Source organism: Rhincodon typus, chromosome 1, assembly GCF_021869965.1.
Source record: "Rhincodon typus isolate 14 chromosome 1, sRhiTyp1.1, whole genome shotgun sequence".
NCBI lineage: Eukaryota > Metazoa > Chordata > Chondrichthyes > Orectolobiformes > Rhincodontidae > Rhincodon > Rhincodon typus.
In genome coordinates, this window is record NC_063332.1 from 38,322,218 (window position 1) to 38,342,019 (window position 19,802).

Here is a 19,802-nt window from a genome sequence, read left to right on the forward strand (position 1 = left end):
TGCTTGGCCTGCTGTGTTCATCCAGCTCTACACCTTGTTATCTCAGATTCTCCAGCATCGGCAGTTCCTACTGTCTCTGGTGTGCAGAATGGAGCTCCGAATGGAGTGTCATACCCTGCTGCCATCTGCACAGCTTCAGGTGGACAGTCCAGTTCCAGATAAACACACTATCGTTGGAGGATTTCACTTGGTTGTTCCCAGGTATTGAGGGAATGTTTTATGAGGAGAGGTTGCGTAAGTTCGGTCTTTACTCTTTAGAGCACAGAAGAATCAGAAGTGACTTTGTTTAAACATGGAAGATTTGTCGGGGACTTGACAATGTAGGCGTGGAAAGGTCATTTCCCCTTGTGGGAGAATCTACGTGCAGACAGTATAATCTTGGATCAGAGATAGTAGGAATAAGGGTCGCCCTTTTAAAACAGAGAATAGGAGGAAGAAGGGTGCCATCCCGAAACGCCAACTTTCATGCTCCTCTGATGTTTATCAACATCAGCTTTTCCTGTCAGTCAATTGAAAAATATTTTTTTTCAGCAAATTCCCTGTGATTTCAACTGTAATTATCATATTTCAGCTAACTTCCAGGAAATAGTACATTCGTGAAATTGTGTTGATTAGTCATTAACCATACCTCGTATTCCACAAGCCCGTGTGCCTATAGGAGTGAACTTCCTCTGAAAATGCTGGATAGCGTCTCTCTTATAAATAATGTGTGGTTGTTGTTCCCCTCTTTGCCTTGAGTGGCCATTGACAGGTTCAATAAGATAGTCTCCAGTGCGTAGTCGAAACAAACCATGCTGCAGAAAAGGACAGATAGAATTTAAAATCAATTTTGCACCTTTGCTGCATTGCTTTGATTCCAAACATAAATATTACATCATAGAACATAGAGCAGTAAAGCACAGGAACAGGCCATTCGGTCCACCTTGTCTGTGCAAATCATGATGCTATTCTAAACTAATCCCATCTGCCTGCACATAGCACATGTCCCTATATTCACTATCTGTTCATGTGTCTGTCTAAATGCCTTTTAAATGTTGCCACTGTTTCTGCTTCTACCACCTTCCCTGGCAGCATGTTCCAGGCACCTACCAACCTCTGTGTAAAATACTTGCCTCACACATCTCCTTTAAACATTCCCCTTCTCACCTCAATCCTATGCACGCTAATATTTGACATTTTCACCCTGGAAAAAAGACTCCAACTATCCACCCTATTCACACCTCTCATAATTTTATATACTTCTATCAGGTCACCCCTCAGCCTCCAATGCTCCAGCAAAAAGAATCCAAGTTTGTCCCAACCTCTCCTTATAGCTATTACACTCCAATCCAAACAACATCCTGGTATCTTTCACACCCTCTCCAAAGCCTGCACATCCTTCCTATAGAGTGGTGACCAGAACTGTACACAATACTCCACATGTGGCCTAACTAAAGTTTTATTCAGCTGTAACATGACTTGCCAACTTTTGTACTCAATATCCTGCTGAAGAAGACAACTATGCAATGAGGCTTCTTTCCCATCTTATCCACTCATGTTGCCACTCATGTTCAATGAGCAATGGACTTGCACCCAGAGATCTCTCTGCATATCAGTGTTCCTAACGTCCTGCCATTTACTGTATACTTCCCTCTCGCATTTGACCTCCCAAGATGATTCACCTCACATTTGTCCAGGTTAAACTCCATCTGCCATTTCTCCACTCAACCTTCCAACTGATTTCTATCCTGCTGTATCCTTTGACAACTTTCCTCATTATCCACTAATCCATCAATTTTTGTGGTCTACAAACTTACTAACTAGACCAACATTTTCATTCAAATCATTGTATATACAACAAACAACAGGTCCAACACTGATCCTTTCAAAACACCACAGGTCACAGACCTTCTGTCCGAAGAACACCCCTCCACAACTACCCTCTGTGTTCTATGGCCAAGCTAATTTTGTATTCAACTTACCAACTCGCCATGGATCCATGTGGATCATGTGACTTAATATTCTAGGCCAGCCTACCGTGAGGGACCTTGTCAAATGATTTAGTAAAGTCCATGGAGACAATATCCACTGCCCTACCTTCATCAATCATTTCGTCACTTCCTCAAAAAAATTTGTGAGGCAAGACCTCCTCTGCACAAACCCATGCTGACTATCCCTACTATGTTAATTCTTTTCCAAATGTGAGTACACCTCTGAATCTTGTCCCTTGGAATTTTCTCTGACAAGGCTCACTGGCCTATACTTTCCTGAATTGTCTCAATCAAAGGAGCAACATTGGCTATTCTCCAGTCACAGGGACATCACCTGTGGTTAAAGAGTACTCAGAGATTTATGTCAAGGCCTCAACAATCTCTTGAGTTGCCTCTTTCAATATCCTGCGATAGATCCCATCAGACCCTGGGGACTTCTCTATCTTAATTTTTTGAAGACACTCAGCAGCTTCTCCTTCTTAAGACAGAAATGCCCTGGAATATCAACATACCCATCCCTAATCTTACCATCATTCGTGTCCTTTTCTTTGTTGAATACCAATATGAAGTGCTCGTGAAGGACCTCACCCACATCCTCTGGGTCTATGCGTAAATTTCCTCCTTTGCCCTTGTGTGGACCTACCATTTCCCTAGCTACCCTCTTGCTTCTAATATTATGTAAAAGCCTTAGGATTCTCCTTAATTCTACTTGCTAAGGACATTTCACGGCCCCTTTTAGCCCTTCTAATTCCTTGTTAAGGTTATTTCCTGCTTCCTTTATATTCCTCAAGAGCTTGTCTGATTTCAGTTTCTGAAACCTTACATATGCTTCCATTTTCTTTTTGACCAAACTTTCACTATCTCTTGACATCCAGACATCCTGAATTTTGCCATCCTTATCTTTCATCCTCACAGGAACATAATCACTGCCCTTTAAAAGACTCCCACATGTTAGCTGCCCCCAATCTAATTCTCCAGTTCTTGCCTAATACTGCTGTAATTAGAGATAGTAAGCACTGCCGATGCTGGAGTCAGAGATAACACAGTGTGGAGCTGGAGGAACACAGCAGGCCAGGCAGCATCAGAGGAGCAGGAAAGTTGACGTTTTGGTCGGGACCCTTCTACAGAAATGCGGGAGGGGGGGAAGGGAGCCCAGAAATAAATAGAGAGAGGAGGGGTAGGGCTGGGGAAGGTAGGTGGGATCGTAATAGATGAGTGCAGATAGGGAGTAGTAGGGATTGGTCAGTGAGGTGGTAGGAGCCGATAGGTGGGAGAGAAGATGGACAGGTTGTGTCAGGTCAAGGAGACGGGGATGAGAGGTAGGGTTGGTCGTGGGATGAGACGGGGTGGGGGTCGATTTTGAAACCGGTAAAATCCACATTTAGGTCATTGGGCTGTAGGCTCCCAAGGTGGAACATGAGGTGCTGCTTCTCCAGTTTCCAGGTGGCGTCATTGTGACATTGGAGGAGGCCCAGGATGGACATGTCATCCAGGGAGTGGGAGGGGGAGTTGAAATGGTTCACGACTGGAAGGCGTTGTCGTTTGTCACGAACAGAGCACAGGTGGTGTACAAAGCGGTCTCCGAGCCTCCACTTGGTCTCACCGATGTAGAGAAGGCCATATCGGGAGCAGTGGATGCAGTAGATCATGTTGACAGATGTTCAGGTGAACTTCTGTCTGATGTGGAAGATTTGTTTGGTGCCTTGAATGGAGGTGAGGGGGGAGGTGTAGGGGCAGGTGTAGCACTTCCTGCAGTTGCAGGGAAAGTGTCGGGGGTGGTATGGCTAGTGTGGAGTGTGGAGCAGATGAGGGAGTCACGGAGAGAGACATCCCTACAAAAGGCAGATAGGGGTGGGGAGGGAAAAATATCTTTGGTTGTGGAGTCGGATTATAGGTGGCAGAAGTGGCGGAGAATGATACGCTGGATATGGAGGTTAGTGGGGTGATATGTGAGGAGTTGGGGGATTCTGTCTTTGTTTTTGTTGGGGGGAGGGGATATGAGGGCAGAGGTGCGGGAAATACAAGAGATGCGGTCGAGGGCATTTTCAACCACCGAAAGTGGGGAAGTTGTGGTCCTTGAAATAAGAGCACATCTGGGATGTTCGGGAGTGGAACGCCCCATCTTGGGAGCAGACATGGTGGAAGCGGAGGAATTGGGAATAGGCGATCACATTCTTGCAGGAAGGTGGGTGAGAGGAGGAGTAGTCTAGGTAGCTGTGGGAGTTGGTGGGCTTGAAATAGATGTTAGTTTCAAGGCGGTCACCAGAGATGGAGATGGAGAGGTCCAGGAAGGGAAGGGATGTATTGGAGATGGTCCAGGTGAACTTGAGGTTGGGGTGAAAGGTGTTAGTAAAGTTGATGAATTGTTCAAGCTCCTCATGGGAGCACAAGGCAGCACCGATACAGTTATCGATGTAGCAGAGGAAGAAGTCAGCAATAGTGCCAGTGTCACAGCGGAAGAGCTTTCCCCCAATTTAGGACTTTCATCTGAGGACCAGTCTTATCCTTATCCATAACCACTATAAAATTTATAGAATTATGATCACTGTTCCCAAAATGCTCTCTCACCAAAACTTCGATCACCTGGCTAGACTCATTTCCTAATACTAGGTTTAGTATGGCCCCTTCCCTTACTGGAATATCTACATATTGTTGCAAGAAGCACTGCTGGATGCACCTAACAAATTCCCCCCCATCAAAGTCCCTGGCAGTAAGGAAGTTCCAGTCAACATTGGGAAAATTAAAATCACCCAAAGACAACAAGACCTTGTGTAAGGTTTAGAGGAAGCAGAATTCTTAAGAATTATCTAGGACAGCTTTTTAACTCAGTATGTAGAAGTTCCATCAAGCGAAGGGATAATCCTAGATATAGTTTCAGGTAATGAAGTTGGGCAGTGATTGAAGTGTCAGTGGACGAGTATTTTACAGACAGTGATCATAACTTGGTTAGATATAAGAGTGTTATGGCAAAGGACAAGAATGTTCCTGAAATCAAAGTTCTAAACTGAGGGAAGGCCGTTTTAAAAATAAAAGGGCAGGAAAGAATAATGGTGGGTAAAATAAAGAAAAATTCCAAATTATTTTGTAACTACATTTAGGATAAAAAGGGTAACTAGGGAATAAGTAAGACACATTAAGGTCTACAGTGGTAATTTGTGCATGGAGCCAGGGGACATAGATAGGGGTCCAGATGAATATTTTGTGTTGGTGTTCACTAGTGAAGGGGATGATATGGGCACAGAAATCAGGGAGAAGGACTATGATATACTTAAAGAAATTAGCTTGATAGAGAGGAAATTCTGAGCAGGCTAGCCAGCTTAAGAGGAAATAGACCTCTGAGGCTGGATGAAATGTATCCCAGGCTGTTGAGTGAGGCAAAAGAGGAAATAGCAAGGACCTTGGTAGCAGGTCAAATCGATAAAGTGGTTAAGAAGGCATATGAAATATATGCCTTTATGATTTGAGTTTAAGAGCAGGGCGGTTATGCTGGAACTGCGTAAAATTTTGGTAATGCCACAGCTAGAGTATTGTCTGTAGTTCAGGAATTCACATTATGAGGAGGATGTAATTGAATTGGAGACGGTGCAGAGGAGATTTACCAGGATTTTGCCTGGCCTGGAGGACTTCAGTTATAAAGAGACATTGGACGGACTGCAGTTGTTTTCCTTGGAGCGGAGGAGACTGGGGTGGGGGGATGGGGAGGGGGTATGGCAGTGGAGGTAGAAATTCTCATGATATTTAAAAAGTATTTAGGTATATGTCTTGGCATCACAATTGCACAGAGCTACAGGCCAAGAACTGGAAAATGGGGTGAGAATAATGAGAGGTTGTTTTTGGCCAGTGCAGACGTGATGGGCCGAAGGACCTTTTTCTGTACTCCAGACCTCTCTGACTCTACAACTCTATTGCTGAGGCAGTGACACAAACTGGCAAAATGTTAGAGGGCTGATGTTATATTATTCAACAATAGTTTAGAAACTATATATAATATAATATCCTGTGTGCCACATCACTTACTGTGGCACTGCAATCTTCAATATATGGTGAGATTTCAGAAATAAATACAAAGAAAACTTGCAGTATCTGTAACTAAAAACATGATTAATTTGAACTTCTGGGAACCACAAGAAATAACAGCTGATTAACAGATGGCTGCCATTGGGCAACTGAGAAACAGCAAAGCTCCTGAATTGCCAAGTAAATACAATACCACTTCATTTCATGCCAAACTTATCAAACTGAAAGATTCTGTCCTTAGGGTGTGTAATCAGTTGATCAATGACTGAAATACGGCAGTTAAAACCAAGCTGGCATTTCTGGTGCAAGATTTGTCTGAATGGACATCAGTTAAAGACAGTAGAAAGCTCAACTCTGATCATTTTCTTACATCTTTTTAGACTTGAACTATTAGCTTTCAACCATATTTTATGTTTCAGTACTTTTACAAGAAAAAAAATGTCATTGCTTATATTGGAATTGGAGGTTGTCAAAAATGAACCAATCTGATCTATTGATACAAAGGAAATTAGGCCCATTTCACCAATCCAGCTTATCTTAATGTCGATCACCACCGTCCTCATTGTTCACAATGCTTCCAAGTTTGTGCCATTTGTACAATGTGTAAGTGTGCCCTACATTCCAAAGCTTAGATCATTAATGTGGACCAAATAAAACACTGGCCCTCGTACTGAGCCCCACAAAAAGCCACTGTATCTTTTCTTCCATTCTGAAAAGTAATTGTTCAGTATTACTCAGTTTCCTGTGATTCAGCCAATTTCAAATCCATCCAACCATTTCTCCTTTTATTTCATGTGCACTGATGTTGCTGACAAGCCTGTTATACAGCAGTTTAGCAAACACCTTTTTGGAAGTCCATATACACCACATCAACTGCATTATCCTCATCAATCCCCTCTATTATTCCACCAAAACACATCAAATGAGTCAATTAATCAACATGTGACTTCAATAGATTCAGGCAGTTTTTCCTTAATTAATGAATATTTGTGCAAATGATTGTTAATTTTCTCCCAGGTTATCATTTCCAAAAGCTTTCCCACCACCAAGGGTAAACTGGCTGGGCTGGGCCTTATCCTTATACCTTTTTTGTACAAAGGAATATGTTGCTGATGCTACAGTGTCACCAAATCTCCAAGGAAGTTTGCAAGATTATTGCCAGTGTTTTGCAACTTTTACCTTAACTTTCCTCAGTATGCTGATATGCATCTCATCTTACCTGGTAACTTGTCAACATTAAGAACTGCAAGTTTTTTTCTGTTACTTTCGGTTTATTAGGTTTGTTGTCATGTGTACTCAAGTTACAAAAGAAGAGGAGTACCGTGAAAAGTGTACAATGTTGCCAGCACATGGCGCCATTCTAGGTACCAAGTACATAGGTATGAAAAAAAGGAGAAAAACCAAGAAAAAAGTGACACTACATTACATATATACATAATATAAATTAGGAAAATAAGAAATAAAGCTAAAAAGATAGACATTACAGTCTTTCTATAAGGGCTTCCATGTGGTCTGTCCATGCTATTTTCTCTCAGTATTTAACTAATGCAATGTCTCCAGGATATTCTCTTTCACTTTGGCTTTGGCAGCATTTTCTTCCTTGGAAAGTACAGGTTGAAAGAACACATCCACACCTCAGCCAATTCCTTTTTTTGAACTTTAATTGGTCCCAACTTCCCTTCATCACACTTTTCCAATTTATGTGTCTACATAGACTTCTAGATTTTCTTTTATGTTGGCTGTCAATCTCTTCTCATACAGATCTTTCTTTTATTTTTTACACTTATCTGAAATTTCTACATTCAACTCGGCTCCCATGCGTACTTGACATGTTTCAAATACATTTCTTCTCTTTTGTCTTACTCTCCCTTTCTTATGTCAACCAGGGAACTCTGGTTTTGTTTGTCCTATCTTTCCCCTTTTTGGGAATGTTCCTCAACCACAGTCAAACCGTAACCTCTTTAAAGGAACCCCATTATTGTGTTACAGTTTAGCTTGTCAATGGTTGATTCCATTTTAGCTGGGACAGATTTGTTCATACTCTACCGAAACTAGCTCACTGTCAGGTAATTATTTTTCCTCTTATCTGTTCTCTTTCCCACAGTGTTCAACCTGGAGAGAGTGCAGTATGGAAGCTTGGTAAGTGTGGGAGTTTAAGAGTTAATCTCTTGTTTAGAATTCAGTACCAATTGCTGGTAGCTCATTGATAACATCAGCAGTTTAGCAGGGTTTAAGTCTAAAGGGTAGACAGTCAAGTCTTTTTTAGGGCTGAGGAGAGTAACAACAATCTCTCCGAGTGGGTGAGGCTGCCGTAGCTTGAATAGTTACCTGGGGCTAACATTTAATCTAGTTTAAACCAGTTTCTGAAAAAGCTTGAAAGCTGATGAGGATGCTGGTTCCTCAGAGGAGTGCAAACCGAGTCAAGCTTCTGGCACTACAAGTGGCCTGACTGGAAAGGAGGGAAGAAGAAAGCAGAAGTGATAATGATAGAGAATTCACTGGTTAGGGGAACGTTTCTGTGACTGAAGACATGGTGTGTTGCCTCCTTGGTGCAAGGGTCAGGGATATCACTCAATAGCTGCAGGGTATCCTGAAGGGGGAGGGTGATAAGAGAGAGGTTTGGTGCACATTGGATAGAGGCAGGAAGAATGAGATCTTGCATTAAGAATCCAGGGAGCTGGACAGTAGATTAAAAAAGTAGCAATCTCTGGATTACTCCTGGTACCACATGCTCATGCATACAGAAATAGGAGAATAGGGCAGTAGAATACATAGCTCAGGAGTTAAGTGCAGGAAGGAGGGCTTTCGATTTCTGGATCACTGAGACCATTTCTGAAGAGGCTGGGACCTGTACAAGTGGAACAGTCTGCACCTGAAGGAGAATTGGACCACCATCCCTGTGGGTGGGTTTGCTAGTGCTGTTGAGAACAATTTAAAACTAGTCTGGCAGGAGGCAGGGCAGAGTGCTAGTACAACAGTGGCACAGCATACTTCAGGAAAGGAACCAGAGGGAGTTCAGCTACGTGGAGCTGCATGGCCTCAATGTTAATGCCAGGAGTATTTTACACAAGACAGATGAGTTATGGGGATGGATTGACTAGTTGATTGTTTTCGCTGGAGTTTTTACGAATGAGGGGGGAAATCTCATAGAGATGTATAAAATTCTAACAGGACTGAACAGGGTAAGTGCAAGGAGGATGTTCCCGACGGCAGGTGTATCCTAAACCAGGGGTCACAGTATGAGGATTCAGGGTGGACGATTTAGGATGGAGATGAGGAGACATTTCTTCACCCAAACAGCGGTGAGCCTGTGGTATTCATTACCACAGGAAGTGGTTGATGCCAAAACATTGAATGTATTCAAGAGGTGACTAGATGTGGGGTGAATGGGATTAAAGGTTATGGGGAGAAAGCAGGATTAGGCTATGGAGTTGGACGATCAGCCATGATCGTGAAGAATGGCAGAGCAGGCTCGAAGGGCCAAATGGCCTCCTCTTGCTCCTATCTTCTATGTTTCTATGACATGTGGAATTGTGATGCTGTTGCCATCAGAGAGGTGATTGAGGGAGGAATACGACTGGTAGCTCCACATTCCAGAGTATACAATCTTCAGGCAGGACAGGAGAGGGTGAAAAGGAGGAGCTGGTGTAACAATATTAATTAACTAGTCAGTTATTGCATTAGGGAAGGATGATACCTTGTAAACATCTTCAAATAAGACTTTGTGGGTACACTTTATGAATAAAAAGAGGGCCATCACACCACTCGGAGTTTACTGTAGACTGTCAAACAGTCAGCAGGCAAGAGAGCAGTAGAAATGTAGACAATTCACTGAGGTGTGTAAATGCAATAACAGGGTAATTATGTTAGGAAATTTCAACTTCTCCAATGTTAAGTAGGATAGACACAATGTAAAGGATTTCAGGGCTCAGATTTCTTGAAATGAATTCAGGAGAGCTTTTAAAATAAATACGTGGAAGTTTCAACAAGCAACAGGGCAGTGCTGGACCTAATTCTGGGGAACAAAGCTGACCATGTGTTCAAGGTGGCACTGGGAGAGCATTTTAGTAATAGTGACCACTACACCATAATTTCCCACTTTGTATTCAAGCTGCCACTTGTTGCCCGCTCTCCTAGCTTGTCCATGTCCTTCTGCAGCCACCCCGCATCCTCAACACTACCTGTCCCTCCACCTGTCATTTTGCCATCTGCAGACTGAGGAACAGTGCCCTCGATTCCTTCATCTAGCTTGTTAATGTATAATGTGAATAGTTGTGGTTCCAACACTGATTCCCAGGGAACTCCACTAGTCAGTGACTGCCATCCTGATAAAGATCCCTTTTTCCCTACTCTCTGTCTTATGTCTGTCACCCAATCCTCTATCCATACCAGTACCCTGTCCCCAACACCATGGGCTCTATTTAGCAGCTTCTTGAGCAGCACCTTGTCAAAGGCCTTCTGAATATCCAAATAGATCATGTCCACTGGCTCTCCTTTGTCTTACTTCTTGTTACCGCCTCAAAGAATTCAAACAGATTTGTCAGGCATGACATCCCCTTTAATGGAGTCGTGCTGACTCAGACCTATTTTACCAGGCTCTTCCAAATACTATGCAATCTCATCCTTAATAATGGACTGTAAAATCTTACCAACAACCGAGGTCAGGCTAACCGGCCTATAGTTTCCTATCTCCTGCCTCTCTCCCTTCTTAATCAGGGGTGTTATACTGCCCTTCTGCTCTCATTTCTTTACAGGAACAGGCTCAAGGGGCCGAGTGGCTACCTTTTGATCCTAATTCATTTGCATTACATCTCAGTCTAAGATAGCTAAAGTCTTGCACTAAGCTACTCTGCTTTTTGCACCTCTCAGTAATTCCACACATGCTTTTTACCCACTTTTAAATCTTTCCCAATTGTTCTGTAGAATCAATGCACTAATCCGCACAGTGGCTCAGTGGTAGCACTCCTGCCTCACGCCACCAGGGATCTGGGTTTGATTCCACCCTCAGGCAACTGTCTTTGTGGAGTTTGCACATTCTCCCTGTGTCTGTGTGGGTTTCCTCCGGGAGCTCCAGTTTCCTCCCACAGTCCAAAGATGTGCAGGTTGGGTGGATTGGCCATGCTTAATTGCCATTAGCATCCAGAGATGTATAGGTTAGGTGGATTAGCCAGGGGAAATGCAGGATTATAGGAACAGGGTAATGGGATTGGTTTGGGTGGGATGCTCTTTGGAGGGTCAGTGTGGATTCGACGGGCCAAATGGCCTGCTCCACACTGTAGGGACTCTTAAGATTGTAATCGGCTTCGAGCACTCCTGTCATTGCAGTGGTGGGATTTTATGGTTTTAGAAGTTGACATGAGTTTTATTTAATTTAATTTAAATAAACAGTTCTGTGTTTTCCATATTTAGGATTTTACTTCAGTGTAATGACCTAGGTGGCTCACTGGCTTCTTCATGATTCACACCCGCCTTTGTGAGTCACTAATCCCCATGATTTAGGTGAATGTAATATAAATGGAATACATGATGAATAATCTTGCATGCAACTTAAATTCCATTTGAGACATGTCTCTTGCTGGTATATTAAATTAGCCCATGCATGAAATATAAATAGGCTTCACATCATGTAATCACATTTTTCCTTTTGACACAAAAATCAAACGCTTCCACGTAGAAGGGAGAAAGGTGTGGGTACAGTTGAGACCACTCTCCAGGAAATTGCAATATTCTTCTTTACTAGAATAATAAAATGCATTTTATCATCTTTTATTCTTTAAATAAATGCTTCTTGTACACTTATCTGGTTGCTGTCCATTACTTGCAGTAAACTGGTTGGTGGGGGCGAGGAGTGAGTAATGGTGCAGGATGAAATGGCTTTCTGCTGCATTAGGGAATGGAGTAAAACAGAAAACATTTTGCAGCCATTAGGAATAAAGAAGTTTCCGAAGGAGCATGCGAGTGCTGAAAGTGAGACATCCGCAATCTCGCTAATGTGGTCCTTGCTATCTTTCTACCTTTCCACAAAACCCAAATTATTTCATGTGCTGCATTAAGCCCTGCCAGTCAATCATCCAAACCTCAGTAAGGCAGTGGTTCACTCTCTCTCAGCTCACATACTGATGTTGGTTAGGAATTCGATCCACTAAATGGAAGCATTCCTGACTCCGTCTCAAACCTTGGACCAGGAAGATTACCATAAATTAACACGTTGCAGTAAAAATATCTGTGTTGCAGCCAGTGAATCCACCTGAGCAAGGTATGATGGAGGTGGTGGGGAAATGAAGGGAGATGCCACTTTTGCTGAATGCATTAATTCTGAGAAATTTTGAAATTCTAATTCCAGTTATTGCTATCCTACAATCATTTGCTCCAAATGGCTCTAGCCACTGGCACCATTTGGGACATGAACAAAATTAGAATAAAAGCCTGGAAATGCTCCTGGCATGAGTGTCTTTTAGCAGTAAAGCAAGGATGGAGGGAAGGTACATAAAATGAAATCAGCCCACTACCTCCCCAGCCACATAGACAGTCATAAGACAGATTGCCAAAATCTGCAGCCCATATGTAAGTAAATATTGATTGGTCAGTCAAGCTTGTTAAATATTATCCTGCCCGAGCCATAATATGCTTTGGAGTGGGCAGGAATGGGTGGCAAGTTTTTTTTTTAAAGTTTTTCAAGGCCACCAAGGAGTTGAATTATTGTCTTCAGAGGGTCATTACTGGGAGATGGTTCCCCTCTCCTGCCTGTCCATCTGAACTTTAAAAAACATTCTTCCACCCAGCTCAGCTGCCACTCACCTCACACCATCCCCGCAGTCCTCCACCAGCCTCACCTCAACTCCTCCACCCACCTTCCCCCCTCTCCAAGATGGCCAAACCCTCCCCATCCAATGTAATACACACCAGCACTGAGCTCTAGCACTGGCAAGCCTGTTGGAACTGCTAGCTAATTGAATGCTCTTGCCACTCAAGGGGTATAATTCCCAATGTGCACTAAAACAGTCCTGGCCGCTAACTTCCCTTCAGCAGACAGGGTGTCAGGGTGGGGGTGGGAGAGGGGTCTCTGAGCTGTCCACAACCCCCCTAAAAGTCTACTCATTGTTGTAAAGCAGATTTCTGTTGGTCCAGATGGCTCTGTGCTAATCAAATAGAAAGTATAGGGAGTGCAGGTGCCCTAGTAGTACCATGAATATCTACAGACTTTAAACAAATGAGCCCATCCTTTTAATTGGAGCAGGGCCGATGGATGGGTGCAAATTCTGTCCAACTATATTTCAGGCAGAGAAGGAGAAATATATTCCACTTGTTTTAACAACATTCCTCTTAAAGGCTATACAAATGGGTTTCAAATAACATTTAAGGAGTACAACTGAAGGGAAAATGTGTCAATATGCAGATTATGACCTTCTAGAAACCCTGCCATGTGGAAGCAGACCATCTGGCCCAGAGTCCACACCAACCCTCCAAAGAGTATCCCACCCAGACTGACTCCTCTACCCTATTCCTGTAACCCGGCAATTCCCACAGCTAATCCACCTTGCCTGCAAATCCCTGAATACTTATGGACAATTTAGCTCAGCCAACCCGCTGAACCAGCACATCATTGGACTGTGGGAGGAAACCAGAAAACCCAGAGGAAACCCACGCAGACACAGGGAGAATATGCAAACTCCTCACTGATAGTCACCAGAGGGTAGAATTGAACCTGGGTCCCAAGCCACTATGAGGCAGTAGTGCTAACCACTGAGCCACACTCTACATCTATTAAATATTGTCTGCTCAACAGCTGGTGACAATCAGCATTTTGGAGATTCCCCATAGCTCAACACTGGTGGAAAATAACAAAAACCTCAAAAAAGGTCACAATGTTAATACAACAAAATCAAAGCTTGTGGATGAAGTGATTTTGTCAGATATTTACTATTCCCTGACAAACCATCCACATATCCCAAAAGGTATTGATTGATTCTTGCCGGATTGCATTTACTGGCTGCATTCTAATCCTTCACAAAATGACCATTTGTCATAACTTTGAATGTTAACTGGCTGCATTCTAATCCTTCACAAAATGACCATTTGTCATAACTTCGAATGTTTACTGGCTGCATTCTAATCCTTCACAAAATGACCATTTGTCATAACTTTGAATGTTGAGAGGCAATTTGATAAATCACAGTGAAAACCTTAATCCTAATCTTAAACAACATCCACAAAGTGTACTTTCTAGCAGAGACCTTCTGATAGCAATCATGAGTGAGATTTTTCCTCCCTAACCTCAGGGCAGGTATTTTCTTAAACCTCTTTCCATTCCTGCATCATGTAATCAGGCCGCATAAAAGGACAAAAAATCCTCATTGATTGACAGGTGCCGACAGAAGGCACATAATGAATACACTCCTCAGAATATCAGTCTGATATTTCACTGTCACTGGGCTGAGTCATTTTTTGTTAACTCTGAATTGTGGCGTTATTTTTTGGAGGGTTTTTCACTGCCACACCCCACCAAATGCGTCTCATGAACAAGCTACTCCACCCAATAGTACCTTTCATGTCCAATCCAACCCCATTTTATCACTCACTGTTTCCAGAATGACTCAGTTGAAGGACTGTCATGGCTCATGCCAGTGCCAGCTCTGTAAAGCTGCTGTGCAGCTGGACAATCCGGTGTTGCCCCTCACCCTCAATGTCATGGCACTACAGCCATAAAGTCACAATGTGCTCACACTCAAATGCAGCAGGTACGCAAGAGAGCTCCAGAAGCTATAAGTTTTGGCAGCTGCCAGGGCCACACCTCCAGGTGATCACAGTTCACTTGAATATGAACAGAATGGAATCCTTTCCAGTCAATGAATTCCACAGCGTTTTACACAGCTCTCTCGGTGCCTCACGTTTACAGTCGATGGCCTCCCATGCCTTGGGGGAGTGCCACCTAAATTCCCAAATCCTACTGCCCAGGCTGCAGCACTGACCTCACCATGGGATCGAAATTAGCCAGTATGGTCTTGCACAGATGGCACAGGTCACCGTCCTGATGTCTTTGTGGGTGGGTCACTGAGAGATTCCCACAGTTCACCCATTGGCCCCAGCAAGGAGCAGTAGCAAAGACATTCAGCCTCACAGTGATCTTCACAGCCATTGGGAAAGGATGGCCTTACATTCCTGCAGCCCTTGGGTCAAGCTCCAGCATCAAGCACAGTTCTGTCAATGCCCCCGGGATATATGCAGCCTGTGTCAGCACTGGCTCTCGCTCATCCCCTGGAAATGGATTCCAAGCTGGAAATTTCTGGGTCTCCTGAGTGACCCTATATCAGTGATCTCACCCCAGTCTGGAAGTTCTTCATCCTCTGCCCTACCTGTGGTTGCCCCTGTGCTTGTTGTGGACCCTGCTTCTGCTGTATCCATAAGACCATAAGATATAGGAGCAGAAGTTAGGCAAATTCAGCCGGTTGAGTCTGCTCCACCATTCAATCATGGCTGATAAGTTTCTCAACCCCATTCTCCCACTTTCTCCCCATAACCCTTGATCTCCTTGACAATCAAGAACCTATCAATCTCCATCTTAAATGTACTCAATGACCTGGCTTCCACAGTCTTCTGTGGCAGTGAATTCCATCGATTCACCATTCTCTGGCTGAAGAAGTTTCTCCTTATCTCTGTTCTAAAAGGTCTTCCCTTTACTCTAAGGCTGTGCCCTCAGGTCCTAGTCTCTCCTACCAATGGAAGCATCTTCCCAACATCCACTCTGTCCAAGCCATTCAGTTATTCTGTAAGTTTCAATTAGATCCCCCCCCACCCTTCTAAATTCCATTGAGTATAGACCCAGAGTCCTCAAACATTCCTCATATGTTAAACTTTTCACTCCTGGGACCATTCTCGTTGACCTCCTCTGAACCCGCTCCAGGGCCAGTACATCTTTCCTGAGATGTGGGGGCTAAAACTGCAAACAATACTACAAATGTGGCCTGACCAGAGCCTTATAAAGCCTCAGTAGTACATCTCTGCTTTTATATTGAAGTCCTCTCAAAATAAATGCCAACATGGCATTTGCCTTCCTGACTACTGACTCAACCTGCAAGTTTACCTTGAGAGAATCCTGGACTAGAACTCCCAAGTCTCTTTGCACTTTAGACTTCTGAATTTTCTCTCCATTTAGAAAATAGTCCATGCTTCTACTCTTCTTACCATAGTGCATAACCTCACACTTTCCCACATTGTACTCCATCTGCCACTTCTTTGCTCACTCTCCCAACCTGTCCAAATCCTTCCGCATCCTCAATATTACCTGTCCCTCTACCTATCTTTGTATCATCTGCAAACTTAGCCAGAATACCCTCAGTTCCTTCATCTAAATCATTAATGTATAAAGTGAAAAGTTGTGGTCCCAACACAGAACCTTGTGGAATACCACTTGTCACCGGCTGCCATCTTGAGAAAGACCCTTTTATCCCCACTGTCTGCTTTCTGCCAGACAGCCAAACTTCTATCCATGCTAGCACCTTGCCTCTAACACCATGGGCCCTTATCTTATTCTGCAGCCTCCTGTGCGGCACCTTGTCAAAGGCCTTCTTGAAGTCCAAGTAGATAATGTCTCTTGGCTTTCCTTGGTCTAACCTGCTCGTTATTTCCTCAAAGAATGCTAACAGATATGTCAGGCATGACCTCCCCTTGATGAAGACATACTGACTTTTCCCTATTTTACCATGCACTTGCAAGTGTTCAGAAATCTCATCCTTCACAATGGACTCTAAAATCTTACCCATGACCGAGGTTAGGCTAATCTATCCACCTTCATCTGTTTACTAACAGCTAGCAGGGCCCATGATTCTTGGTGGGAAGGGTCTAAAATGGGAACAGAAGGAGCAAAAGAGATTCTTATAGAATCATGGCGTCATTGAGTTGTATAGCACGGAAACAGGCCCTTCAGTCCAACTCATCTGCGCTGACCAGATATCCAAATCTGACCTAGTTCCATTTTCCAGCATTTGGCCCATATCACTCTAAACCCTTCCTATTCATGTACCCATCCAGATGTCTTTTAAATATTCTAATTGTACCAGGCTCCACTACTTCCTCTGGCAGCTCATTCCATACACACACCACCCTCTGTGTGAAAATGTTGTCCCTCACGTCCCTTTTATATCTTTCCCCTCTCACCTTAAACCTATGCCCTCTAGTTTTGGACTCCACCGCCCTAAGGAAAAAGACCTTGGCTATTTACCCTATCCATGCCCCTCATGATTTTATAAACTTCTATAGGTGACCCCCTCAGCCTCCAACACTCCAGGGAGCAAAGACCCAGCCCATTCTGCCTCTCCCTATAGCTCAAACACTCCAGTCCGAGTAGCATCCTTGTAAATCTTTTCTGCAACCTCTCAAGTTTAACAACATCTTTCATCTAGAAGGGCGACCAGATTTGTATAGAGTCTTCCAAAAGTGGCCTCAGACCAGTCATCAGCAGCATCCCCTGCAGATGCGCAGAGCACACTTCACCACACAGTGAGACATGCTGCACATGAATAATGTCCCCATCAGGCATCCACATTCAGGCTTAGCATGTGCAGCAACTTGGCAAAGGTGCCACTCCAGCTGAGTGACCACCCAATGTCATCAAGAAGAGAGTGTCTGCAGCACTCCGACACACTACCAACTGCAGAGCCACATCGAAACACGATTCCTCACTGCATTCAGTGCAGACCATCTTCACACTTACATGACAGATGATGAAGCGATGTTGTGTCGCTCACACAGGAACCTTGCACATTGGAGCAATAGTGGCTCCCCTTCAGCCATCAGCCTTTTGTTGCTGATTTGCACATTATTGAGATGCCAAGTTGAATCTGCATGCACAATGGAGATTGAACCCTTGTGGGGAGTGCAAGCCCAACATGGCTAAGCACTTGAGAATGACTGCAATGTTGAAGTTTTAACTTTAAGTTTCTACTTTATACTCAGAAGGACTTTAATGCTGAACTTTTAACTATATTTCCTTTTTCTACTTTGTTCCTAAGATTTTGAACCTAGGTACCTTTGTACCTAAGATGGTACCAGGAATGGCAATATTATGCACTTTTCACTGTGCTCCTGTATCCCTGTATTTGAGTACATGTGACAATAAAACCTAATTCTAATTCTATGTAGCAAAGCACCTTTGACCAGGCCTGACCCTTAAAGACCCTCACTTGGCTTGCATAGCAAACAGGCGATACAACGATTGAAAATTACATATAGCTGAACTTTGCAAACGTTTGCTTCATGTTTTAGTTGCTGCAATGTCGGACGTCTAGCAAACATGGCAAAGGTTTGGAAAACTTTTAAAGGCTAGGAGAGTGCAAAAGAGTAAAGCTATGTACTTTGGTAGTAAGAAAAGAGGCATAGACAATTTTCTAAATGGGGAAACGCTTAGTGCTAGTTCAGGATTCTCTCAAGGTTAGCATGCAAGATCAGTTCACAGCTAGGAAGGCAGGTGCAATGTTAGATTTATTTCAAGAGGGCTGGAATACAAGAGCAGAGATATACTGTTGAGGCTGTAAAAAAACTCTGGTCAGGCTGTATTTACAATATTGTGAGCAGTTTTGCATCCAGTACCTAAAGAAGGATGTGTTGGCCTTAGAGCAGGTCCAAGTAGGTTCACAAAACATGATCCTGGGGATGTAGGATTTGTCATATGAGGAGTGGTTGAGGACTCCGTGTTTGTACTCAGTAGAGTTTAGAAGGATGAGGGGAATCTGATTGAAACTTACAGAATACTGAGAAACCTGGTTAAATTGGGCAAGGAGAAAGTGTTTCCACTAGTAGGAGAACAAAGACCTGAGGGCACACCCTCAGAATGAACGGACGATACTTTAGAAGTGAGATGAGAAGGAATTTCCTCAGCCAGAGGGTGGTGAATCTGTGGAACTCATTACCACAGAAGGCTGTGGAGGCCAAGTCATTCAATGTGTTTATGACAGAGATAAATAGGTTCTCGATCAGTAAAGGGAGCAAAAGTTACGGGGCAAAGGCAGGAGACTGACATTGAGAAACATAGCATCCATGATCGAATGGTGAAACAAACCTGATGGGCCGAGTGGCCTAACTCTGTTCCTATATCTTATGGTCTAATGGTACAACACGCCATTTCACTTCAAATTCTTTTCATTGAATCATAATAACAGCTCAAAATACAAATGCATTACCAAGTGTGTGCTGACTTCTACAGAACTGAGCAACAAAAGAGCCCTATTAGAGATGAATTCTAAGCTAGCATCTGATCATAATTTCAATGGAGTGCTGAAATTTAAAATACAAGCTACTTGTCGCATTAATGTTAAACCAGACTGGTCATTTCGGTGAAAGTTAAAGATCCCATGCCACTGCTCAAACTACATGAAATTATTCCAAACATACTTCTCCACTAAGGAATGCTCGCAGCAAAAAGGGTGACAAAAGGTTATTTGATAATCAGGAACCAATCTCCCTATGGTTATGTTCAGACTGGGTGAGGTTATAGATATAGGAAGGAATAAAGCTATGGAGGGATTTAAAAACAACAATGGCAATTTTAAAAGTGAGTCTTTGTTCAACTTTGTGTCAATGTAAGTATGCAAGCATAAAGGAGATGGGCGAACCTAGGAATTCATCAGCTGATCTATAATTTAGTGAAAGTGAGTGGATAAGTCCAAATTTACTCTCTTGAAACTTGATAAATATTGGTAGGGCTTTCCATCACATTACAAACTAATGTGGCACAGATGGTCTCTTGCTGGAAGAAGACTCAAAACATCAGTCTGAAGCTGGCAAGCTCCACTAGAATTATGAACCGTTCTTGTTTGGCAA

At 43.3% G+C, this 19,802-nt stretch overlaps 1 protein-coding gene across 1 annotated transcript in view; it reads right to left on the minus strand.

Moving 5' to 3' along the window:
* LOC109916393 (A disintegrin and metalloproteinase with thrombospondin motifs 12-like) overlaps nt 1-19,802 on the minus strand; it is a 465,504-nt gene that overhangs the window by 347,694 nt on the left and 98,008 nt on the right. The window contains exon 3 of the mRNA XM_048604457.1: nt 667-794. Coding sequence (XP_048460414.1) covers nt 667-794 — 128 coding nt within the window. The remainder of the gene's footprint in view (nt 1-666; nt 795-19,802) is intronic.